The 27,551-nt window shown below is 34.6% G+C and overlaps 1 protein-coding gene across 1 annotated transcript in view; it reads right to left on the reverse strand.

Annotated features, from left to right (window-relative positions):
- Window positions 1-221: 221 nt before the first annotated feature.
- LOC142324662 (venom protease-like) overlaps window positions 222-27,551 on the reverse strand; it is an 84,911-nt gene continuing 57,581 nt past the window's right edge. The window contains exons 4-7 of the mRNA XM_075365534.1: window positions 21,424-21,542; window positions 15,347-15,600; window positions 5,532-5,680; window positions 222-517 (exon numbers count right to left, since the gene is read on the reverse strand). Of these exons, the coding sequence (XP_075221649.1) occupies window positions 347-517; window positions 5,532-5,680; window positions 15,347-15,600; window positions 21,424-21,542 (693 nt within the window). The 3' untranslated portion in view covers window positions 222-346. The remainder of the gene's footprint in view (window positions 518-5,531; window positions 5,681-15,346; window positions 15,601-21,423; window positions 21,543-27,551) is intronic.

The following is a 27,551-nucleotide window of genomic DNA, read 5'->3' on the forward strand; positions in this document are numbered from 1 at the left end:
AGGTTTGGTTTCAAATTGATCAGCCAAAAGTCAAATAGAAGAAAAACAATTTTGACGAGAATGACCACAATCTAAGAATGGGAGGAGCTGTAACAAAGATTTCTTATGTCCTGCATTTAATTTGTTACATCATTTCTATTGTTATTAAATCTATAGTTCATATTAAAAAAGAAGGCTTAGAATTTGAGGTTCAAAATTACAACAAATAAATCAAAAGGCAATTAAAAACATAAGAAAAATTTACTTGAACAGTAAACTGATACAAAAATGAGGCAGAATATTAAATAAAATATCTGTTGTTTGACTATTTTTATTAGTAGAAATAGTAATCAAGTAAATACATTGTCTATGGCCAAACAATTTTTTCAATCCACGGTAAATAATCAGATACACGGGTGAATATAGAAGGCTGCTTAGTACCGCACTTATTATATCGACCGAGTGAAGTTACTCCAATAATACCGTACATACAATATGGATCAGATAATTTCACTTGCAGAGGTCCACCAGAATCACCCTGAAAAAACACAAGACTCTTTTTTAGCATTAAAAATTTTTCATATTTAAGTGATGAAACTCATCAAACAAACATATTAAGTTTTTATGGTAGTATAAGTATAAGCAATCTGTTTTAACAGTATCTAAAAAGATACAGAGTTTCAAAAGATGACAGCTAAAAAAATCCTTTATAATTTCAACTTAACATAGGAACATGGCAAACATATATGGTTATTGTTAACATACATTGTAACCAACTGTAGAGGCAATGGTATACAGTCAAGGTATAGCTAACATCCACAGCGGAGTGGATTACGTATGGAAGATTCTGGGATCAAATCCTGGTCGCTCGGGATTTTACTTATGCTAAAAACTCCACCGCTTATCATCATTGTAAATCTTATTATTGGGCGTCAGCCTACTGTTATTAGATACAATAAGCATTCATGCCGTTTAAGCTTAATTGTGGGAAAAGTTAATGAGATTCATAAAAATACATGATTCAATTATATACAAGTTCTGATCAAAAGAAAATGAGAACTTTTGAATTCTGTGCATTAGGTCTTTTCAACTGAGTTCGTATATTTCTCACGCAATCGCACCACTGTTTATAATGTGTAGAAATATTATCAGTCACTTTAGATGCATAGATCAAATTCGGAAAGTGAGTAATTACAATGTATTTTATTATGAGTGGCAATTTATTTTGGAGTGAAGCCTAATAAATATGTTACAGAAGCCATGTTATAGCGAAGATGTTATGTCAACACCAAGCGGAATGGTACAAATAGTTTCAAGAACGTCATGAAAACATTAAAGATAAAAAAGGGTTAGATGTCCTAACACATTAATTACTGATGAAAATATCTACAAAATGAAAAATATTGTGATCAATAATTTTCAAATAACTATTAGAAAAGTCGCTAAAGAAGTTGAATCTCTTATGACTTGCATGAAAAAATGACTGATATTTTTTATGTGAAACTGATAGCAAAAAAATTTGTTGCAAAATTACCGAATTTTCAATAAGCAACATAGCAAAGACATATCAGAACAATTAATTATTAGATGAAATCGGTGATGATTCAGAATTGTTCAAATGTGCGATTAACAGATGATGAAATGTGGATGTAGGGTTGTGATATTGAAACATAAGTCCAATCATCCAAATAAAAAAAAATATATATGTATATATTTATTCATTTATAGATATTTATTGTTACCTTTTACGACTGCATACCTTTAGTCAATCCATTATCCAAGTCTCTTTGATGGGAGTGTTTGGTTTGGGCCTTGTGGTTCTCCTAGTAATTTTTCATACATTCCGATCTTTGTACCCTTTCTAGAGTTGAAAATGTTCATGTTTTGAATTTTTTCTTGTGAGTAAGAAGCAAGTGTTTGTGTTCTTGATTTCTTGTTCAATTTTATCTTATACGCAATGTCTTCTGGTGTCTAATTTCCTAAAGATCCACATTTATTTCTCTGGTCCACATGCATCCTCTCTTGGTATTTTTCGTGCCGAGCTTATACTGTACTAACTGTTTCTGAAGTCTTGAATCTTGCATCCTCATAATATGTCCAAAGAATCCTAGTCTCCACTTATGGTATCAATGATGGGTTCTAACTCTTTGTACACTACAGTGTTGGGCACAATCCACCACTGTCCATCTTTCTGGTACTTTTTATTGATGCAGGTTCTTTCAATTCTTCTTTCGTCTTCCTGTCTTTAATTGTTCATTCAGGTGGAAGAGTGTTTCTGTTGCATAAGTGGCTTCTGGTTATATAACTGTTGCAGTGTCTTACTTTTGCGTTTATTGTTGGGCATTTTTTTATTGTAAGTATACTAGGTTCATTTTTGAGATATTTAGTTTGTTTGTTCTAATTTGGGTAAGGTTTTTTCATTTAGGTAGTTTGTTATTATTTCTCCCAAGTATTTAAATCGGGTTACTATTTCAATTTTATACAGTTTTATTGTTGTTTGCTAGCAGTGCCAAGTTGTCGGTAAACCGACAACTTTCCATTTTTTTGTTTATTTTTTACTTTTGGGGGCATTTTTGAGCCATTTCTTCATTACCGTTTCTAGATCACAGTTGAATAATAGCAGTGAGAGCCCATTGTCTTGGTACAATCCCAAGAGCTCACCTCTGAATTTTACTTTCGACTTAGTGTTTGTGAGGGTCGGTTTTGTAATGTTTATTAATTTGATATGTAGCCCGAGCCTGAGATGTCTTAGAATTTTTAGTGGGGATTCTTTGTGGATGCAGTCATAAACTTTCATGAAATCTACAAATGTTATCACCATGTCTCTTTTTCTTTTCCTGTTGTAATCCATTATTAGCTTGAAAGTCATTATGATCTGGTAGCTACTCCAGGGTCTGAAACCTCCCTGGTATTCTCCTTTTTTTTTTTGAGTTGTGAACCAATCCCTTGAGGTTGAGTCTTGAAAGAATTTTGCATGTTGCATCTATGAGTGAGATTCCCCTGTAATTGTCTGTTTTGTCCCCTTTTTTGTGTAGCGGATGGATGAGGGCTGTCGTCTAGTGTTCTGGTAGCTCTTCTTTGATCCAGATGTAGACAAGCTGTTGATGAAGAGCAATTTTTGCTGCATGTTTCCAGATCTTTACAAAAGTCTGATCTTCTCCTGCTGCTTTGTAATTCTTCATCTCACACAGCGCTTGGTAGACTTCTTTTATTGTGGGAGGGTTGATGTTTCCTGGTGGTGTTGTTACTGGGGTGTTGTTGTTCAAGTTTAGGTGTTCTGTCAATTCTTCACAGTTTAAGAGTTTGTTGAAATATTTAGCTGGGACTTAGGGATTGTCTTTGCTGTTTGTCTATTGTCTATTGTTATGAACCAGTTTATTGTTTTCATTCTTTATTAGTAGGGTTTGGTGTTCATATTTTTGGAGGTGATTTTTGAAGGTTTTGTAATAGTCTCTCAACTGTATTTTATTGGATTCTTCTCCTATTGACTTCAGTGTGTCTTTATGGTGTTGTCTTTTTATTCTCCTTATGATTTATGTGATTTCTTTTTTTTTGTTTCACTAGGTTTTGGAAGGTTGTTTCTGATTTTTGGGATTGGTGAAAATAACCATGCTTCATGTCTTTTCTCCACTGTTTCGTCCCATTTGCTGTTCCACCATTGATGTTTTTTATGGATTTTATTGGGGCTAATTTTTCTGCAATTCGTTTAAGGTTGTTGACTAGACCTTCAAGTTTATTCGTGATTGTTATTTTTTCGGTTCCTTTTTGGTAATTATCATTCTTGATTAATCGAGTAGGGTCCATTTTTCTTTTAGTTTTAGAGGGTTGGTTTTGTTGCTTTTTCTAAGAAGTAAACCTAATTTTAATTTTGACTATATAGTGATCTGAGCTTGTGTCTACTCCTCGGAGGATTTTTACATTGTAAATCTACTTGTGAAGGTGTTTGTCAATGAAGACATAGTCTAGTTACCATTCTCCTTTACTGTAGTCAGGTGTTTCCAGATTTTTAATTTTTGAGGTTTCCTCTTGAAATATGTGGATTTTGAGATTAGGTTGTGATTTCTGCAGAGATTGATGAGAACCTGTGTGTTTTTGTTTATTTTCTTTTAGGCGGGCCATTTTCTGATGATCTTCTTTCTCTGCTTAGTTGAGCATTGAAGTCTCTGATTAATTGTTTAACATGGTTTTTGGGTATGTTATTTATTGTCAGATTGAGTAGATCCCAGAACTTTTATGCTTCTTTAAGGTCTTTTGGAGAGTTATTTTTATTATTTGTGGGTACACGGGCAGGCATTTATTACGGTGTAGATTTTATTAGATGCTTTTAGGCTGAGTGTTGACATTCTTGGGGATTGTGACTTGAATTCTTGTATGGAGTTTATTATTTTGAAGCTAATTAAAAGCCTGTTTCAAAAAACTGCGGGACATTTACATCACTCTCTTCCCATGTATACCTTTGTAGAATCTATACTTGAGATTCCACGGTGTCCTAGTCAGTGTTTCATATTTCTTGCAAACTCATGATGAAAATTTTGTGTTGATCCATCAGACCGATGGTTATTTTTAGTTTACTAGTATGAATGAGCAAGTTTACATAGCGTGTGGAAACGTAGGTGATTTGCATCGGCTTGATTTTGAACTTTGTATTTTTCTTGTTTGTTTGTCTAGCGTTGGGGCATTTCAATGCTTCAGATTGCATGCTATCTTCTCTAAACTCTGGCGTTGCTTAGTTCAGCCGGTAGAGTATTCCTTAAAAGACCTTTCATGATTGACTGTCAAGGGGTTACCTGTGGTGGGACTGTCCCACCACTCTAGATGTGATCTAGCGAGTGTGATTTGATGATAAATGAGGCTGTGAAATTTGTTTAGATTTAGTTCACCGGACAAATTTCTTTTACTTGTTCAAGATACATCCAGGCGCATCTCATGCAGGCTCAATCTGACTTTTGTTGAAGTTGTTATTTTGGAGAAAAGTCTGATCCTAAACATTACACAGTAATGTTATCTTATATATATATATATATATATATATATATATATAATGCAGGTGTACATACAAATGTAGATATGTTGATTTGGTCTAGATGAAGTAGTGGACACTAAAATATAGATTTGTAAAAACCCAATTCCCAGTTTTTGACATGATCACCATATTTTCCACCTTGAGTGTAATGATTCTAGTGTATTCACCAGGAAGGTAAAAATCTTAATTTTCTGATTTTTTTCATCGTTGTTTAATAATTTTCATTAATGTTACCTTACATTTTTTTAATATTTCAATACATCTACATTATTATTATCATCAATAATTAATATGCAAAAACCATATTAATGTCTACTGTTTTAACATCTATTATTTTTATTTATAAAAATACTTGGTGGTTTCCTATGATCAGGGTTTTACCATGATTTAGCCAAGAAAATATTCGGATAGTTCTTTTTTTTTTGGTTACCAGATTATGATAAAATATATTAATGTTTAATTATATCCTAGTCTGAATAAAATGTTTATTTATTGCGGTTATAAATTTAGTTTCATTCAACTGTCTTACCCGACATGTATCTTTGCGTCCACTCAAATCTCCTGCGCAAAGCATGGTTTCGTCAACGCCATTTGGAAGATCACTATAGAAATAGTTACATTTATCATTATCGATTAAATTTAATTCAACTTTAAGTAATTCTTTACTAGTTGTTCCACCTGAAATCAGAAACGTTTTACTAATTTTTTTATAGTATATACTACTGAACTATTCAATTTTGATAACAATTCTACAAATAAGCATTAATTGTTTATTTAACTAAGAACCGGTGATTTTAAAATCATAGATTTTTTTTAATATTATTAAAGTAACTTACTTACGATTAAATAATACAAGCAACTGCAAAATGTGTTACAAAAGTCTGTAAGTATTTTTTATATTAGAAAATAAAAATTTGGTTGTGCAAGTTCTACTTACTGTTAAGTGTTATAAAAATATTGACAGAGTAATGGAAAAAATGTACATATTTTATGTTACTTATTTAAATTAATAGTGTGTTTATTATCCTGTTACTTTGGTTTTATTTTTCGGTTTTAATTACATTCAGAAGTGCGTTCAAATCTAGTGATCTGTAGGAAATAATTAACTAAACATAATATTACCCGCTTTATTTTTAAGATGTGTTAATACGTTATTGTTTTTTAACAAAAAAGTAATTAAAATTAAAAAGATCAGTCATTAATAATGATGGTGTAATTTGTTGTGGATACAGCTGTGGAATGATGAATTTTTTCTTGGTGTCCGAATAGGTGATTAGATAATTTCTTGATTACAGATAAACACTTTACGTTCAGCTTATTATGTACAACAATACTCTCGAATTTTTCAACGTGAGAAGACAGTTTCCGGTTTGCAAAATCTACCGTGTTGGTCTAGCGTTGAACTCGTCATCGCAAATCAGCCGATTTCGAAGTCGAGAGTTCTAAGATTCAAATCGTAGTAAAGGGAGTTAGTTTTATACGGATTTGAACGCTAGGTCGTGGATACCGGTGTTCTTTGGCGGTTGGGCTAACCACACCTCTCAGGAATGGTCGACCTGAAACTACAAGACTGCACTTCGTTTACACAGATACAAATCATCCTCTGCAGTAATATTTTACGACGGTTCCGGAGGTTAAACAGAAAAAGAGAGAGAAAGTTTGCAAAACCCAAAATACATATATATTTTTTAACGCGTACAATAATTATTACTGAAATTACGTCATCGATGAAGATCAATTAATATCAGTCTGTTACTAAATAAATATTTTTGTAGCATAATTACTTACTCTCCCGTCGTTTATTAACGATTAAAACAAATATTATTATTATCGTAATTCAATAATTATAAAAATGACCGGGTACGAGGTATTTGTAAAATACCTCATATTGATACCTCTACATTGATTCTGTAAAATGTCATATTCGGTAATAATGTGTTTTTTTTTTTAATTCACTGCAAACACTCGAAGCTTGTGCGTAGGAAAATGAAATGTAATTTTTGTAGCGTATGAAAAATACTATGTCTAACCGCGATTTGAACCCGGAACCATCGGATGAAAAGCTGAGACGCTACCACTCGCGCCACAGAGGCTGGCAATTTTGGTAGTCCAACATTTTACTAGTGCGTTCTAAACTAATATTGTCTATTACTGTCTTATCGTTCTCTATCGAACGATATACTACGGAGAATGATTTGTACGAATGTAAATGAAGTGCAGTACAGTCTCAGGTCGACCGTTCCTGAGATGTGTGGTTAATTGAAACCGTATCAGGACTTACCGTTTGATAATATTAGACGGTATTCGTCAGTTATTCCTCAACTGCCACTATAGGGGTGACATTTAACAAAAACCCGAATATAATTTAAACTTAACTATTACTGAAGAACAAAAAATATTTACCGGTATTTTTCAAACGTTTCATTTTTCACTTAAACGAATCGTTACCGTAACACTGAAATAATAAGAGTAGATTTCAATCCGGCCATTTGAACGATCGAAACTTAAATGCCTAAGTGGACCTCGTAGGTAGCGGTAAATGATCACTGGATGCGTGAATCGCTGATATTTAATTTACAACAACAATACGCCGTTAAACAGAAAACATACTAACGATAACACAAAATTAATTAATTATAAGTATGAATTATATCAATTTTCATATTATCCGTAAAGGAAAAGGCGCTGAGCGACTTCTCAGTTCACACCGCAAACACTAGTGCTCGTCCAGAAAATTAAAAACCCGCTCGCGCCAGAGCGCGCCTACTGACGGCGGCAATAATCAAACGATATCATTACATCAATGCAGCAAGTAAAATAACTAATACTGAATTTCGAATACGTTCCAGATATTACACTATAACCTTTCGACAACAATTATTAAACTTACTTCTCGATCCATCTATTGTATTTATCGGTGTGCCATACATCAGACGCTTCAAACATTACCGTAGGTAGAAGTTCAATAGTTTTAAGTCTAACGAGCAGGAAGAGATCAGGTAAATGTCCGTCGCGCCCATCCCACCGTTCAACAAATATGTTATCCAAGATTTTTCTGTTAAAAAAAAACGTGTAGGAGCATCGTCATGCATGAAATACATTTATTGTACATGTGCTAGAGGTATATTTTCTAGAAGATCGTGAGATGTATCGGTGAGAAATTTGTGATATGATTCCCCAGTTTATCTGTAAAGAAAAGTTAAGGGCCGATCAGCATGTCTCCAAAGACATCTGCCCATACCGATTCCATAATTATATGCGCCGTTCGTAATTTCCATAGTCGCATTACATCAATATAAAGTATCGTTATGAAATACTTTCCGTACGTAAACAAATAAATCTTTAATTCCGATATTAAATTGTTTCGTAATCGTGAAATAATCAAATATAGACAGAAAAATGTTTAATCGTTTGTTAAATAACTATAAATATTTAATGAAAAATTAATAAATAATCTAGTAACAGATACGCGATTAAGAGATTATACGTATATTTTTGTATCGGCTTCTAATAATTATTAAAAATGATTAAAAGGTGTTAATTATATATGTATATTTATAAGCGTCTTAATGTATCCAAGTCGTAATCGATAATTAGTTAAATAAATTATTTCCGTCTACGTGAACTTTCTATATAGTATCTACTTACTTTTAACGCGTTTCGGAATTCTATTCCACCTTCACAAAATCACTAGCTGGACGTCATCGCATCAAAATAAAATGAAAAACGAAAAACATACACATGTACACGCACAAAGCCAAACGAAATCGACAGCAGAAAAAACCACGCACAAACGCGACGTGTGCACACCGATGTCCACGAACAACGATTGAAAAATTCGTGCGGTGCAGCCATTATTACTGACTGTCGCCATCCTCTGGGATCGGACCGGAAGTTTACACGATCGGTAGATACGTGAATTAATCGAACTGTTTTTACGTGTTTTAATTCCTTGAGCGCATTCATCTATCTAACTTTGTTTACATATATGCGGTGAAGGAAACCGGTTTCGAAATCAGTATGACCGCGATCCATAATTTGACGCGCGCAGTTAAGCTTTCTTGAAAATAACATTGTCATAAGGCAAATTTTCTTTGAACCGCTTTGTAAAATGTCTTCCCGTCTGGCACGTATAAAAACATTCGCAATAATCATTTAATCTTGTAAGTCCCTGATTTTTAATCCCGTAGATGTTTTTAGGTTTTAGCATTTTCTTTACGTTGTTAGCGGTACGCAAAGAAATTCTTGCGTTTAATTTCTTAAATGCGTCGCTTGGATGCCGGGTAGAAAGTCGCCGTATTCAGTCGATCTGAATGTTTCTTTAATTCTCACTTTTAGCGGTTTTGTCCGGTTTTTTTTATTTCCTGAGAATCCTTTCTACAATGGAACTACTAGCGAAAGGTTGTAATAGAAGGTGAATTTTTAACCGTCGGTAGAAATGTACAGCTGTAAATGTTTAACTAAAATATGAAAAAAATAAGTATAAGTTTTTATAGCAAATAAAATTTGGTTTTACGCCGTATTTTTTCCGTTTGAATATCTCGTTTTGTTTGCAATTTGTAAACGATCGCATCGCATTTCAGCACTCCTTGTAACTGAGGGATAGCGATGCTTATTAAGAAAAAGAATACGGAAAGAAAAAAATGCGATTGTATTTAAAATATAGAAACTCATCCGATAAATATATAAAAGAATTATTTTAAAAAAATATAGGTATTTCTTTTACTTATTATTGATGAATGCAAAATTAAAAAAAAAAAAACCGGTAAATAATTTTCGTTAACAAATATTTAAAAATTAATAACTTTATCTTAAAAATAGCGAAATAAATAAAAGAAAGCTCAAAACATTGAACCAAATAATTTTTTGAGTCGTGAAACAACTCATCCTTGAATGCTGATTCAGCTCACCGTAAGTTGTGACAAGTAAAACAAAGTATCTGACTTGGGGGATTATAGCTGTAGCTATACTTCTGTGTAAGAAATATTAAAAATATCAATGTCAACTTGATATTACTTATACCCTCTTTTTAAATTAATCGGAGAATTTAACAAAACTGGAGTAACAGAACGCTGAGGATCACAATTTTCTTTTTTTAAAGCAATATTTTTGTTGAATCCATGTTCCTTCTGCATAACCTGTCGGAAATGTACCGTTAATTTCTTTTATACGGAGTTCAATACTAGGTCGTGGATATCGGTGTACTTCCCATATTAACCACAAATCTCAGGAACGGTCGACTTGACACTGTGCAAGACTACACTTCAATTACATTCGTTTGCATTCATACGTATCATCCTCATTCATCCTCTGAAGTAATACCTTACGGTGGTTCCGGAAGCTAAACAGAAAAAAAGAAAGGTTTGGGTACAACATTGTATGAAATGCTTACAAGCAGAAAGATTTTTAAAAAATCTAAGAAAATAAACACACTTTCTGTAAAAAATTGTATTTAAACTCGCCGAATAATAAGCAGTAAATACAGTACGATACAGTATTGAACGATTAGAAACAAGCTCTGAACAAAACGTACTAGCGATAAAAAATTTTACTGAGATTTCATTAAATTTCACTAAGCAGTAGCACTACAGAGAGATACAACATAGTATCATTTTTTAAAATTATGACGTGTAATGAGATATCCGTTATAACACCTCTACGTGAAGTTTGAACTAGCTGATAAAAAATAGTAAAACAACATTTTCCACCGATGTCAATAATTCTTTAAGATTCAATAAATAAATATATATTTTTCAATTTTAACACACCTACATAGATGCGGCTGAAAAACTACCGATTAGTGTACGATAAAAAAATATTTAATAACAAAATATAGCTCCCATCAAGTTGGAAAAAAAGACTCATCATCCATCAGAATTGATTAAATAGTTTATAGCTCGGTCAACCAACAATGAACCCTTTTATATTTCCGACTTATATCTCGCTTTATACAGATTCCATTTATACTCCACTGAGAATTTCCTACCGTAGCTCACGGTCCTTTTCCATTCGAACCAACGTGCCCGACGTTTCTAGAGTCGCCTCTTCAATTTGGAACAACCACCTTTTCGACGGTCTTCCGCGTGGTCACGCGGCCCTTGATTTTTCCTTGGATAACTAGCTTCTCAAGATTTTCGCCGGTCTACGGACTGTATGGCTGGAACGGAAAAGCGGAGGATGCGCTGGAAGTATATTGCGGACAACCTTCTCTTTATTATAATCCAAGTAGTTTATAATCGAGTAGTTCGTCCTATTTTCCGTTCATACGACGCCGAGGCATTTTTCTGTGGACCCGCATTTCGGATGCATCAATATTCCTCCGGTCTTCCGCCTTGATGGTTCAGACCTCGACGTCTACACGACTAATGGAAAGACTAGTATCTAAAGCGCTCTCAGCTTTGTATTCCTCGTGATCGCCCTATCTTTCCGAATAACGTTTCTCGAAATCACACCGCGCATCCCTAACTAGAAGATCGTTGGCGCTGTCTATCGTCATAAGTTTTTCCGATATTTAATTTGAGCCCTAGCGCCTCGCTTTCTTGCTGAACTCGATCGAGGATCTCCTTCATTTCAAGTTCAGACTCTGCGAACAACGCGAATCGTCCATCAAAAATCCTTAAGTTGGCTATACGCCGGCCTCCCATTCGTACACCGCCGTGCCAGTTTTTCAGGCTCTTCCGCACGATCGGTCGTAAACGTTGAATAAGATCGAAGACAAAATACATCTCTGTCGTATTCCTCTCGACGGGTATAAGGGCTCCATTATCCACCGCGCTGTTCTTTAAATGTAGGTTCCGAATGAGGGTAACAAGACGATCAGGAACGCCCTTCTCCTTCGATACTAGCCGCAGATCTTGCCGAATGAATTAGTCGAAGGTCTTGGCGTAATCAGGGAAGCGTACTGTAAGAGAATCGTTGAACTCTCTGGCTTTCTCTGCAACTATCTAACGTTTAAAATTTGCTCACGCGTATTATTTTCTTTGACGAATCCGGCTTCCTCTGAATAAATTTCTCTGCGTAGATAGTGCCGTAAACGGAGTACACAGAACAAAACTTTACTCGTACGTGAAATCAGAGAAATAATTCTACAATTTTGATAGTGCTGTGAGCCGCCTTGTTTGTGTAGGGGTATGAACAACGAGATTGTCCGCTCATCAGGCCATTTGTCGGTTAACCGTGTATATTTACAGATCTCATTCGTAGTCGTAACGTAAAATTCGTCTGTCGCTTTGATCGTTAACGTTGCGATGCTATCTAGGCCTGATGACTTATCTTTCAATTTCTTTATCGCTTTCCGCCCCTCCTCTTTGAGAATTTCTGGTTTTCTCTCGGATACTAAATCTACCTATGCGAGTTCTGTACTTGGGACGTCACGATATAAGTCGCTGCAGTCTCTCTCCATCTCCAATCTCCCGATAATCTGTAAAAAATTTACAAACTTCGTCTTCTATAACCCGAGATTTTGGTTTGAAGGTAGATTATAAGTTTCTTGATTTCATTGATTACGGACCGCGAAAAACCAAGAAAGCGGTCAGCAAATAGTTTAATTTTAAAAACCTAATTGTAGTTTATCTTCTCTCACCGTAGACCGGAAGCTTTAAAGAAAAACGATTCGTTATCATTCCTACGTACTGAGCTACAGACCTTGAAAATTGAAATCTGTTACGCTACGTACTGTATAATTTTACTTCAGGTATTTGCTGTGACGGAATTATACCGAATTGCTAAAACGATGGTTATTCCAATTATACTTTTTAAATGACTAAAACACAATTAATGACGATATTATAACGATATACACTGTTCCATTTAAAGCAAGTAAATAAAGTAAAAAATTAACAAAATCCACGACGAAATAAACGTCAAGTAAAAGAATACTAATTACAAAGACTTAGAAACATTCAAAAGCCGTTTGGAAGAAACATATCTACTGCAGCGTACCCTGGTGGCCAATAACCGTAAAACATGTGTAAGAACCTGCGCTGAAGTGATACCTATGTAATGTAAACAACTGCTTCGAAATCAGTCCAGTAGTTTTTGATGATAATGGTAACAGACATATATATATAAAAATATATACACAAAACCTCTTACCCCAAACGCATATACCGTCTCCGTTCCGTAGTGGGTAAAAAAAAGTTGACGACACAGTTGTAGCCGCGTTCGCGGAAAGTCCTTCAACTGTGAGATGTTTGAATGCACGGCTTACACACACAACTTAATGTAAATTATTTATTATTTCATCTAAATATAATATTTTTTCGTTTATTTAATTCAATGATTCTAACTAACGCCCGCGCGCGCGCGCTTACCGTATATAATTCACGCGGGTATGGCAGTACTACCGGCGACGGTCGACACTAACTAAAGTAATGTAATCTCACAACTTACATAGAACAAATTTCGCTTGTACGGTCGGCAGACTGGTGTAGGCGTGAGGCTTAACGCACCAGGTACCGAGTCAGACCGAGTTACAAATTATACTCTAAGTATTATTCATTTATTTACTTCTACCGCTCACCTGTGACGTCACAACATAGCGGACGATTAAAAAACCATTTTTGGGGGCGGGTATGCGATTTTGCAATTTTTTTTTTGCAAATATTGTTATTGCTTGCAATATTGTTACTTTTTGATCGTTAACACGTGCGTCTAAGAAAAAATATGACCTTAATTAGGCAAAATCTCGAGATACTGAGAGCGATTTTGACCTATAGCCTCACCCTCTTGACCTTTTAAGTTGACGGTATCAATGCCCTATTTAATCGGCTTCCCGTCAGAGGAGGTGGAATCGACGGCTCAACAATTCAGCCGGGCCATCAAGACCGGCTGCGGTAGGGTCCTACGGCGGCCTCGGCCATCGGAGGGACCCTTAGGTAGTGGCCAGTCCGCTGATTGGAAAGCGCCTGGAGTCGTCACGATTGCTGCTAAAGGGGAGTCGTCTGTTAAACACAGGCGGAATCCCGGGAAAAAATAGTGGTCCTCTGACCTTAGCGTACCGCATACAAGAGTTAAGTCCGCTAGGAGAAGATACCAGCGTTGTCCCCTAATGGAGATTATCGTTGATGACGTGCGCGCTGAGAGTCTGCGGATCTATCGGCAAGCCCGTAATGAGTTTGTTCGTGCCATAATGGAAGCCAGACTCAAGTTACGGCAAGACTCCGATGCGCGAGTTGCAGCGCGGCTCTTGGAAGCTCTCAAAATCGTGTTACTGGCCAAAGCCATTGCAAGTGTTGTCCAGTGTTCGATGCGGGTTTGGCGGTCTTGACCACCTCTTTAACATCTGAAGCGACTTACCGGGGTTTCCTGGATACTTTGTTTCCAGACGCTTCGGAGGCTGAAGCAGAAGTCGGCGTCGAGGGGGTGAGACACCATTCCCTGGCGTGCGGGCTGTGGATCCCCTAGATATAGACCGAGCGGTTTCTCGAACGGCACTGAGAAAGGAACCCGGGATCGACCAACATGACCCGGATATTTTCTAACATCTGCTGCCCGTCATAAGAGAGCCGCTTGTCAGGCTGTTCTCGGGTCCCTTAGCCGGGTCTGCTTCCCGATTTGATGGAAAATGGCTTTGGTGAGGATGCTCGTAAAACAAGGAAAGTATCCTAGTGAGATTGGCAGTATCGACCGTTAGCCTCTTGCCTGTTATCGACAAGTTGCTGGAAAGGCTGGTCGTGGAACGCCTTTGGGAAAACATCGATATGAACGGTTTTCTAAATCGAGGCCAATACGGCTTCACGAAAGGGGTTGGTACCGAGGATTGCATCTTAAATGCTCTTACGGAGGTGGAAAGCGTCGGCTGTAAATATTTTTTGGCAATGTTTACTGATATAGAGGCGGCATTTCTTTCCTTGTGTTCGGTGTTGTTTGTGTGTCGTGTGACATCCTGTTGGTCTGTTATGACTGTGTGTCATAACATCAGGAAGGGTGTCATTCATCAGGAAGGGCGATTCCCCCTTCCTGATGAAATGATTTATATGCAATACCAGGAAGGAGGGAAGCTAGGGGTGGAGGTTCAGTCGGTAGTGCGTAGGTATACAAACATATGCCCTTGGTTGTAACTGGCGGAACCTGTTAGCGAGCCCGACACTGCTTAGGCGCCCGTAAATGGGGTTCCTCCATATCTTAAAAAAAAAATGTAGTTGTGGAGATATAAGCTAATTTAGAGGCCAACACCGAACACGCGCACAAATGATTATTAATATCCGGAAAAATTTCCATCCGGTGTTTTAGTTTCGTTTAGATACGGTGAAAACCGCACACGCCTAAGTCGGACCGATTACAATAATTTTCCTTCTAGACCTAAAAGTAAAAGAAAATATAAATATTGTGACATAAACTTACCGTTTTCAGTTGAACCCCAGCCAGTAGCAATTACTTTATCAGTGTTTATAGCCTTATTTGATAGTAAACATGCAGGTCGACTATAGGAATTAACAGTAAAGTTACGCCCCAATTTTATTAAAGCAATATCATTATACGGCCGAGTTTTAGCGTAATCAGGATGAATAATAATCTTAGCGATACCTATTTCTTGAGGCTTATCAGTTCTTGATTCGTAATTTCGTTCACCAAGAAGTACTACTTTTGGGGAACCTCTGTAACAATAAGAGTATAAAATTATTTTTTATCTATTATACTCTAGCGCTAAAGATTCTCTTACGTATAAAGTTTATTGTAAGTTTTTAATACGACAACCTCACTTATTATTCCTTTTATAATTTGTTTTCGGTTAATGTCACCCACGTTTTTTCTATTTATACTCCATTTTACCTCTTTTAAAAACCAAACTCTTTCGCTCTGTTTTTCAGTTGAAGTAAAATTGAACATAGGAAGAATTAAAGATGAAAAATGGACTAAAATATTATTAAATTTGTGTCCGGTGACTCGACAGGAAGCAGAGGAAAAACAGAATATATTTGGGAGTAAGATTTGGATAAAAAATCAATTTTTTACGAGGAGCACATCGCCAAAGAGTCACAAGAGAAAGAACATAGAGCGAAAGGATAAAAAGCGTATGTCTACACTGAGATTAATCGTATCGATTCCTTCAGTCATGTCTTCTTTGTTCTGCTTGACTCGGTTTTACTTCTGGGTTTATTATTGTTTTGTAAAAAAAAATTATAAAGGATCTTTGGATCGCTTGCCTTAATCCTTAATTAGATAGATGAAAAGAGGGAATTAATACTGTGTAACAATTAGAACATTATTAGGCATAAATTTATTATTTTATTAAATAACCTCAAGTATTTAAAAGTATTCGTTTCAAGATGATCAAAATTAAATTGTCTTTAGAAAAGTATAAATGTTTTTTTTAATAACTTACTAAAGTATTCGTTCTTTAAACGGGTAAAAATGAATACCTGTAAACCAGTATGCAACTGGTATACGGTTTAAAATTCATCTGTAAATAGAATGTCTGAACGGTTAACCGGTGTTAAGGTTTAATTATTCATGTGAATACATTGTTTAATGTTTTCAGCACTCTTGGAAGATAAACTGTAAATACAAATGATTTTTTTATCTAGTTCCAGTTAGTCAAGGATGGATTAAAAAGAGAAACACCTTAACGCACGCTCGTATAATAATATATGATAATTATCAAACTTTTAATTTCTCTTTAATGTATAAAGTGTAGGAGTATAATGCATTATTTAATACAAAATCATAGAGAATAGAAAAATTATATACATCACCCCGCACTTAAATCCGGTCCCATCTTGGAGTTTCGTGTGGTATTACCAAGTCACGATCAGGACCGCCACCGGCGGCGCGGCCACCCCCACTAGCGGGAGCCTACCTCTAACTAATCCAATGCCTAGGCCGGAACCCTAGCCATCCCGGGTTCTACCGCGATCGAGTACCTCGATTAAACTCCCCCTGAAGACCTATATACTGCAAGGGCGCGAAGAAAAAACCAGCTACTATAGAACACTCCTCGCAGATCATCCGGTTAATACGGAGATCCAGAAAGGAATGTATTCTCTCAACTTCCCTAACAGCTCGTGAACGTTCAACCTCGTATCGGGGACAGACGTAGAGGACGTGGTCCAGCGTATCATCAGTCCCAAACTGATGAGTTTGGCTAGGTTTTGTCATTAAACAAAACCTAGCCAAACTCGCCCGAAAGGCACCATGCCCGGAGAGAAACTGTGTGATATACCGATTGGGGAAGACCCATCCAATCGAACCTAAATCAGACGCTATAGGAAATATACCATGCGTGTATCAACCTGTGGGTGATTCGTCCAAGACGAATCACCCAAGACGCCAGGTCCCGGTCTTCAATCTCCTGCTTTTGTTCTGACGTCAGTAGATTATTTACCTTGGAAATGTAGCGTTCCTTACGCTCATTAGCCAAGATATTTATCGGTTTGACTGCGGCTATAACACAGATTGCCTCCCGCGAGACTGTTCTGTAACCGCCTATAACAGCCAGCAAGAGGAGTCGCTGGGCCCGCAACAAAATGTCCGTGCAATACCTAAAAGGCATGCGATGAGCCCAGACAGGCTCACCATACAGCATAATAGCTTTACCGATACCTTTGTAAAGGATACTCATGGTACGGTAATTCAACCCCCGATCAGAATGAATGACTCTACAGATTCTAAAAAAAACCATCAGCGGCCTTTTTTGCCATATACTGTAGATGTTCCTTGAACCGAACATTTTCATCAAGGATAACACCCAGGTATTTTTGAGCCGTAACGTACTGAATGGGAAGACCAGACATCCGAACCCGGATTCATCGGGAAGCAGCCAATCGGTCCTTAAGCATCATCATTGCGGTTTTCTCCGGGCTGAAAATCATCTTACGTTGGAGACTCCACAGTCGGAGTGTCACACAAGCACGAGCAGCTCGGAATTCTACCTCGGTACGCGAATCGCCTTCAATCAGTAGCAGCGCGTCGACACAACATGGCATCCTTAAACACAACATGGAATCGAATTCTATGATCCAAAGAAGCGGACTCAGAACACTGTTCTAAGGGCATCCTTTAGTTAAGTTTACGAACCTCCGAGCCGCCATCACGCAGGGAAACGGTCCGATGGCTGAAATAACGAGAGCACTTCTAGTTCATTTCGTGTACACTTCCTCAGTGCTCTTGCCCAGATGGAAACCATACTGGTTGTCCATTAGCAAATGATCAGCGGTAACCGATCTAACATTAATACGCAAATATAGGACTTTCTCAAAAACCTTGCCAATCACAGGCAAGAGCGTTGGTGGACGGTAAGAAGAACTAACAGTAGGATCTTTGTTGCCACCTTTGAACAACAACAAGTCTCCACGCCGGAAAGTGGCCGGCGAAGAGCAACCTATTATAAATTCTAGTTAGAGGATCAAGGACTACTGGAAACGACGAGGAGCTCCACTGTGATACAATCATACCCGGCGGTCTTGTGCCGTGCCATACTACAGATCACCTGGCGCACCTCCGCCTCAGTGATCTCAGAAGATTATAAGTCTGTCTTGAAAATCGCGACTTCCCGCCTGGTGGTATGAAACTTCACCCACCATTGTGTCATCCGGGAGCAAATTATTAAGGACACGGTCCTTATCAATTACCACACCCTCGCGGGTCGACAACTGACAAGAGGACATCTTTCCTGTTCTTATGTCCAAGGGCTCTATACAGAACGCTTCAAGGGTCTGTATTCCCTTGCTTGCCAGGAATTACGCTTGGAGGACCTAATGCTATGAAAGTACCTAGCCTTCCTTCTGCGGTGATCCGCAGTTACGGCCGCACGCCGATCGGGATCACCCTCTTTTTGCGCAGCCCTTCTGAGTCGATTCACAGATTACTTCATTGCTGTCAGATATACGTTCCCGGCCATGCCTCTAGGAATGGCGGCTTCGCCGCCGCCACCACCGTAGAAGTGAAATTTACTGCCAGGACATCTAATGCTAGGCCGTCAAGATCTCGAGTAAAAATCTCCAGTCTGGACTCCAACAAAGAGGAGAATTTCGGCGTCCACCTTCCTAAGAAGGAAGCCCCCCGGCAAACAGGAAAGTGTCCTTCATGGTCATCGCGCAGCTCATCCGCTATTTCAAAAAGTATTAATCGATGATCGCTAGAACAGTTGTCGACTACAGACCAGTCAAGGATCCTGCCAGAGTGTAGAGACCCGTCACAACACCCAGCCAATTTTCAGCCTCACCTTCGCACCAAACGAGAGGCCACAATATGCGGCAACACAACCGTGGCGTACTTCGGATCGTCAAAGCAGGCCTCGTCGACATCACCTTCGGCTCTACATCAGGGTCTTCTATCCCCTTCTTAACCACAGCAACAATTTTAGCCTCCGTCGTATCCTTCTTTATATCCTTAATAAGTATATATGCTGGTTTATCCCTTACCGGGTAATATTCACACCTACCAACTTGCCCTGCCCCTGCTGCTTGATCCCATCTAACTTCTCCGCCTACCCTTTAACGCGGATCCGCTTAAGATACCAGCCTACCTGGTTCCCAACTATACACCAAAAGCCACTTAGACTCCACAAACTTCTTATAAGCTCTGAGATCCTCAATGACTATCCTGTCGTCCGCCATAGAATGAATAACCACCGTATAACAACCTCCCAACTTCTCATCTTCCAAGTCCTTCAAGAGGACTGAAGTCCTCTTATGACCCCTCTCGACCTCCACCTGTCCACGCCTTAGCTTGCCCTAACGGAGCATTTGTCTAACACCCGGAGACTGTCTAAGACCTATCATACTCTGACCTGCTCTCTCTGGCCATGTCAAACACTGTCACAACATCTGAGTCCTGCAGACAAAAAATGGACTCACAGACCTCCTCACAGTTCACAAACATGCCAGCTGGCCACCGCCTCATGACCAACTCTGGAATTTCCTCCTCCGAGACACTTTCTTCTAATTGCTCCATCCTCTTACTGCCAAGGAAATAAGGTTGCTCAGATAAAAAACCAATAAAAAAGGTCAGTCTCTATCCAAAAAATAAAAATATATTAAAATACTTATGAAAATCTCCACCGTCGATTCCCAATCCTTCAAATCAATATCAAAACCGTTGACCCGAAAAATAACCAGTATAACATTATAACACAGAGTGCACAACAGTATGTCTGATCACAACAGAATCTCCCACTCGACTCCTTAAATTGATGTCTGTGTTAGGAATTTAGAACCATTTTTCCAGAAGTGTCAGTCAGTTCATAATTTAATACTACAGTTGATAATTATATGTAATTTTTAGATCTGATTAATATTGGTTCATAAATACATATTTGTAATCGCTTTAGCTTAATTTTTGTGAAATATTTATTAGTATTAATTTTTGTTTAATTAATTAATTTATCACAGAAGGTTATAGAGAAACTTGTACACGGAAATATGAAAAATGAATTTTGTATCATAAGAAATAAGTCATGTGTGACTGGGATTCAAATCTAGGACCCCCAGATGAAAGGTGAGATGCTACCACTCCACCATGGAGATCAGAAATTTATTTTCTTTCAATTTTTTCTGTAAATTTTATAACAGGTGACTAAAGCTTCTGGAGCAAATCACATAGAGAAGTATTTTACTCTGTTATATTTTCAATTATAATGTCTTTAAATTATAATATATTCAAATTATGGTATTACCCAATTGTTGGACTAGTGGTTAATTCATCATTGCAAATTGGTTATTTAATAGCTGATTTTTTAAGTTGAAGGTTTTGAGGTTCAAATCCTAGTAAAAGTTAGTCGCTTCTGTTATAGGTTCAAATACTAGACAGCGGGTGCTGTTGAATTTTGATGGTTGTTTCAATTAACCATATGTTTCAGGAACGGTTGGCTTGAGTCTGTACAAGACCACACCTCATTTACATGTCATACATATCATTCTCATCAGGCAGTGAGAGGGTTGCTTATAGTTCACTAGTTGAACAACTTACAATGTACACATTAGGATAATAAAAAATTTTAATATGTAATTTTTTATGCAAGTGCTTCAATATCAAAACAGTAAAATGTTATGTATTGTTCAGTAGTAAAATAGTTTTTTAAGTTGAAAAAGTTCATTAAAATTAAATTTTCATTAAATTAATTTGCTTTATCGTTGTGAATAAAAATGATATTTTCTGGAGTAAGTATAAAATAGGATTGATTATGAGTTAAATTTTCATATGATTAACCATAATTTTGACAGAAAATGATTTACTTTTAGGATGCAAAAAACAACGGTATGATTGCTTTTAAAGTTCTATATACAAAAAATACATGTCAACATATATATATATAAAATTATAAAAAAACAACAATATTCTACCTAACATTAATTGCACTTAAAATAGTTCCATGCAATTAATACTGCTCCATTTAAAAGTATTGATTCAATAACAAACTTAACTTGTTATAAAATTCATAATTTATCAGAATTTTAAATTAAATAAGATAAAGGGCTTACATTTTGCTGGTACGCTTAGTTTTTATACAGTGGGCAGCTGTCAATACATAGTTTTCACTAATCAGTATTCCTCCACACAACCATTCTATTCCATTATTACCTTCATAGCCAAGAAGAGCCTGCAATTAAAAATAACTGTATTTATTTGTGAAAAAAATTATTAAAAAAAATATTTCACCTGATCACTTCATATGACAGTTTCCAATAATGATTTTCAATGAGTTCTACAGAAGAACCATCAGTATTTGCTATAAGTGCATATTATTTAATAAAGTAACGTTAGCAAAGTTAAATTTGACATTTAATTTTTCACAATTATTCATCAGTAGGTAAAAATAGATTTCACCTTTTAGCTTTTATGTTTCAAATGTTTTATCCAGGATCAGGTTACATTGATCTAAAATGTTAAAATAATTTAAATATTTTTATTATTAATTTTTCATCCCTACTTCATAAGCATTACTTGCGAACTCTCTTAAATGACTAACACCGGTCATCAGAATGGTTAATTGATCATCAAAGATTTCAACTGAATGAAAGAATTAGTCAGACACTAATACTGTCTGACTAACGCTTATCTACTGATAATACTATTTGTCTATTAAATAATAGATAATACTATTTGACTATTAAACTGTAAATAGTTAGCTATAATTAAATATGAAATTTTTGAACTGTAACAACCAATTATTGTAGTTAGTAATTTAATATTTATAACAGTTATCCAGCATTTTAATTACAACTATGGAGCAAAAGCACTTAAATATTTAACAAAGCACTAGCAGAGACAATTTTACAAAAGAAAGGCATTAATTATAATCTGATAAAGAAAAATTCTCATGTGGTAATAAAAAAAGGGTTATATCAAACGAAAAATATGGTCAAAAAGGTTTTGTAAAGTAAAAGTAAATTATCTTTTTTTTTATTCCTGATAGTATTAAAAGCATATTAGTTTTTTCCTTGAGAAGTCACATAGATTATTCCTTTAAAAAGAAAAGAAACATTATAAATACCAGAGAGAAATCACAAAGAAGAAAATAAAATAATCCAATCTGCATAAAATACATATTATTAAAAATATTAACATGGTTTATTACATGCAAAATACATAAAATGAACATTATATATCTATATGTATGTATGTATATATATATATATATATATATATATATATTCAAAAATATATATATTTAAAGATTATTAAAAGATGAGATTAAGATTCTAGATTTAGATTCTTATATAATATTTATATATTATTTTTGATATATAATATATATATTTGCCTTTAGCACTTCACTCAATGTCCTTGGAAGGTTATGTCGAATATTTCATTTTCATGAAATATTGAATTCAACGACGAAAAACCTAACAAAATCTTTTCATCATATATAAACACTTACAATAGGTGGTAATTTAATGTAGTACAAAAAATGAGAAAAATTAACTAATGAGTAAAGAAAGTAAAACCAAATTAACTCTTCCGGGTATGATTCTCTGTTGTAATGAACAAAATTGTTTAATTCATAATAAACAGTAATCTGCAATATTTTTGTACAAAACATTGAAGGTGAATATTATTTAAAGCTATAAACTTTTAAATAATAAGGTAAACCAAATTTAATAAATGTGATATTTCTAAGTCATAACATTTTTAATCGCTCTTAAAAGAATCTTCAGTGAATAGTGCTACTGATGGTTTTTTTTTTATGTTAGGCAAATGTGCCTAACACAATTTGGAATGTAGTCAAAAATTATGTTAGATATGAATTTGTCTTTTCTATTAATATATCTTTGATATCTGTTTTTGTGCAGACATGTATTCATAATGTTTGATTATTAAGATTTTTTCCTTTTTTTTGTGTGGTATTCTGAATGCTAGTAGATTTAAGATCAGAATCTATGAGAGGCGTTTAGCAAGTGTTAATTCTGTATTGCTATGAAGGGCTTTTAGGTTTTATTGTATTTTTGTTTGAAGATGTGTCCTGTTTGACCAATGTAGAACAACGTTAGCACTCAGAGCAGTTCACTTTATATACTCCAGGGACAATGTGTATGTTTAAAAATTATGTATATTTGCTTTGTTTAACTTCTGAAGACCACTTAAATCCAGATTTTTTTTAATTGTGAGATTCTTTTTTTTAATCTTTGTTTAAGTGAGTTAATGAGATGTATTTTTTTATTTTATTTTGTTATTACTTTTTTTTGTATATCAATCAGCTTTGTATTTTCTAGAATTTCTAGAATTACATTCTTCAGTTTCAATATGTTCTTCATATAAAATGGTTCTGTGTTATCATATTCAGTTACATAGTTTAATTTGTGGTGTATTTTTTTATGCACTTTGGTTTTACATTGTATGTTCACATGCACAAAAAGGACCACATCTCAGTTGAACATTGCAAAAAAAAAATAAATAAACACAAAATTATACAACAGTGATACAACAGATGAAGAGATACAAATCAAATGTAATTCATTTTTCTCATTCTAGTTAGTCGGTCACCAAAATAGTATTTAGAAGAAAAAAGGAATCAGTTGATTCCAGGGTAAGAAGAGCAGCACCATTACTGAAGATGCTGGAAGAATGATTGAAAACAATTTAATGTTAGCTCTGAAAACATTTCATTTATTAAATAATTTGGTTTTACTTCATCATTTATTTTTCACTGTCAAACCATTTATAAGTACAAAAGTATTTATCACTTCAATATACAAAGTATATTTAAAAAAATATACTTTAAGTAATCTTCTGACTGTATATGAGAATGTGACCTAGTAATTTTGCAAACGTGATAAAATTTTTAAATGTTTACTTCTTTATTTAAAACTCAATAACTAATTAAATTAACAAATAATTACAATGAAATTAGCTATGAAAAATTTATTTAAAAAAATTTGATGTTGTCACCACATGACTTCCTTGTACGCCTATTAGATTACATATATTTTTTATATATTTATTACTTTTTTTCATATTTTATTTTTGTTATATTGAATTATTATTTATTGTAAAAAAAGTTTTACAATTACAAGTTAATAATTATTAATAAATCAATATATTTAAATTTAAAAAAAAAAAAGTTAAAAAAAAGAAAATGAAGTCGGATTCTCGCCAATGTGCCTTCCCTTTATAAGAACCAAATATTTCATTAATTTAAGTTTTATTGGGTTATAACTTTGGAACCAATGAAAAAAGTACCGCTTATGATATATCATTAAAAGCTCTCAAAGAGGCTTGTTACTGCACTTACGAAAAAGTCCAAAATCCATTTTTATTTTATTTTGGATTTTATGTCTGTACGTACGTGTGTATAGATGTCACGCCAAAACCAGTCAGAATGGATTCAGGGTTGGTCAAAATTGATATTTCCGTTGAAATCTGAAAACTAAAATTTTTTGCAATCACAATATTTCCTTTACTTCATACAATGAAGTAAAAACTTGTTTTTATTTTCTATGATAGTTATTATGGAATGTAGAAGTTTTTATAAAAATATATTTATGTAAAAATTAATTTTTTTTACAGTGTACCAGATTAAAACCATTAAAATGTTAAATTTTAAACTAATAATATGTAAAATCATAGAATTTTATACTAATTAAAAAAATAATACAAAATAAATAACTGTTAACTACACTTAAAGAAAAATAACCTGATAAATATTTTCATTAAGCTTCTCCAAATCATAAATAAGCACTTTAAAATTACACATCCTTCAAGATTTCCTAGACTTCAAGTCTCCTGAAAGGATGCCTGATATGGATTCATTAATCCAGCTATCCTTTCCATAATAAAACTTTTAAAGAATTAACTCCCAAATTTCTCTAGCGATTAAAAAAGTTAACTTAAAATTACTTAACTTTTATATTTTTTCCATAAAAAATCGTTAAATTATAATTTAATTATCATTCATTATACTAGTCCTTAAATAAAAATAATATATGCAAGTCATTGAAGATGGCTGCAAAAATAACCATAATTGTTATGATATAAGTTAAAAACTACAGTTCAAAATAAATTTGATTCAGTTTGTCAAAAAAAAAAATGAATGGAATTTAAAAAAAATTACCTTTAAGAAACAGTTTAATTAAAAAAAGAATAATTTTGAAAGTAACATGCTACCACTTCACCAACTTCTTCTGGTTGCACCTCAACCGCTTATTTAAATTTAAATTAAACTACACTTATTATTTTAATTTTGTTTTGCATACCCATATAAAGGGCTGAGTGTATTTCTCGGTGTATGCTTGCTGCTGAGAAAAAATATGGACCTCCATAAGGAGGTCCATATTTCCTCCAGAAGGAGAAAATAAAACTGAATTGGGGAAAAGGAAAAATAAATACAGTTCTCGAAGGCTCCATTGAAGGTGAGAAAAGGAAGAGGCTGGAGTTAATAAATGACATAAAGGGTAGTGATGGTTATGATGAGACCAAAAGAAAAGCATAGGACAGAAACAGATGGAGACAACAGTGGTGCCAGTGATCTGCCAACAGGCAGAAAAAATGAAGATGATGATTTTTATTTTCTTCATCTATAGATTTACAAAGTACGCTGTATGAAATCGATAAAAATAATGAACTATAAAAACATTAGCCATACGTTTATTAAATATTGATCCTTGGACATCACCCTTCCATTGTATGTAGTAAATGTGCATTTTGTCTTTATATTCTGTGCTCCATATTAAAATTGATTCTACATGTATTATAATTTCACAAATTATCAGTTAATTGATGTCGGTAGTTATCATAGTAACAGCAATAATAAAATTTTCAAGTCTACTGGGTAGTGGAAGCCAATGAAAAATTGACTGTAAGCTTTGATCTATTAGGAAAGTCAGCAAGATTTTAATTAAAGTTTTAAAAAAAGCAGAAATCTAATGAAAAGAGTAAATCTAAGATCTCTCTAAAAACATGACGGTACAATAATTATTTTTTACATTTATAAGCACAACTGATATACACGTATCATCTGAAAGTTTTAGTTGACCTTCCCACAGTAATAGTTACTGTGGGAAGTTGTTACACAAAGCAGAGGCAGCACTAGAAAGGTGTCTTCAACCAAGAATATAAATTGTAAGCCAATTATTTTCTTTTAAAAGCATACATTACTTCTTATGATAGGTGTGTATGCATTAAAATGTATCGCAGAACCGACGTATTTTTAATATGTAATACATTCTACTTAAAAAACATTTCTCAATTAGTGCTGCTCATTGCCAAGGTCAAAATTATCACAAATAATTGAACCGTAGATGAAAAGTGGTAAACTACAGAATTGCCTATTACATCTTTACCAGTTGATTTCACCTGCGCTTGAACACTGGCTGTTATTATCAATTTTTTATTTATCTAAATGAAGTTATCATTTTTGTGTTCATGTTTGTACATATTTACATATGTGCAGAAAGTTGCTGTACACTGGAATCATGTAGTGCAATGACAAAACTTTCTTAATTATTACTTTGTATTTTTATTTTGTTATTTTATTAAAACAGATATTACAATAACCGGAATAATTTATAAAATTGTTGAAAATGACCTCCTCCAGCATCAATGTAACACTGCACACAGTACAATTTGTTTACAACACTTAATGGAATGTCTAACGCGTGGTCTGTTGCAATACACTGCTTATTTCGCTGCCTCCCTCATATAAAGTAATCTGGGGGAATCAGATTGGGCAATCATGCAGGCCACAAACACCTTGAAATGATTCGTTTACCAAAGACATTTTGTAAAAGAGTCATTGACCTGTTAGCTTTGTGCGCTGTGGTGCCATTTAATATTCAGTATTGAAATATTAATTTGAGTAATTCTGGCAAATTTATTCAAAATTAATTACCAATCGATATCAAATTCTTGTTTATCCATATTTAAAATAAAATTATCCAAGATTTAACATATTTTTAAAATTTATTCTACAATAGAAGTAATATAATGTTTCATATATATATATATAGTGAAACAATTTAATTATTTGTGTGATAATCTTAACATTTTATCTATTCTATTTTACCGCATATAAAAAAAAATTGATGTGGGCACTACAGGATTTCCTTGTACGCCTATTAAATTACATATGCACATTTTCTGCTGCATTTCATTTAAATTTATTTCATTTGAA

Source organism: Lycorma delicatula, chromosome 5 (assembly GCF_047948215.1).
Source record: "Lycorma delicatula isolate Av1 chromosome 5, ASM4794821v1, whole genome shotgun sequence".
NCBI classification, from domain to species: Eukaryota; Metazoa; Arthropoda; class Insecta; order Hemiptera; family Fulgoridae; genus Lycorma; species Lycorma delicatula.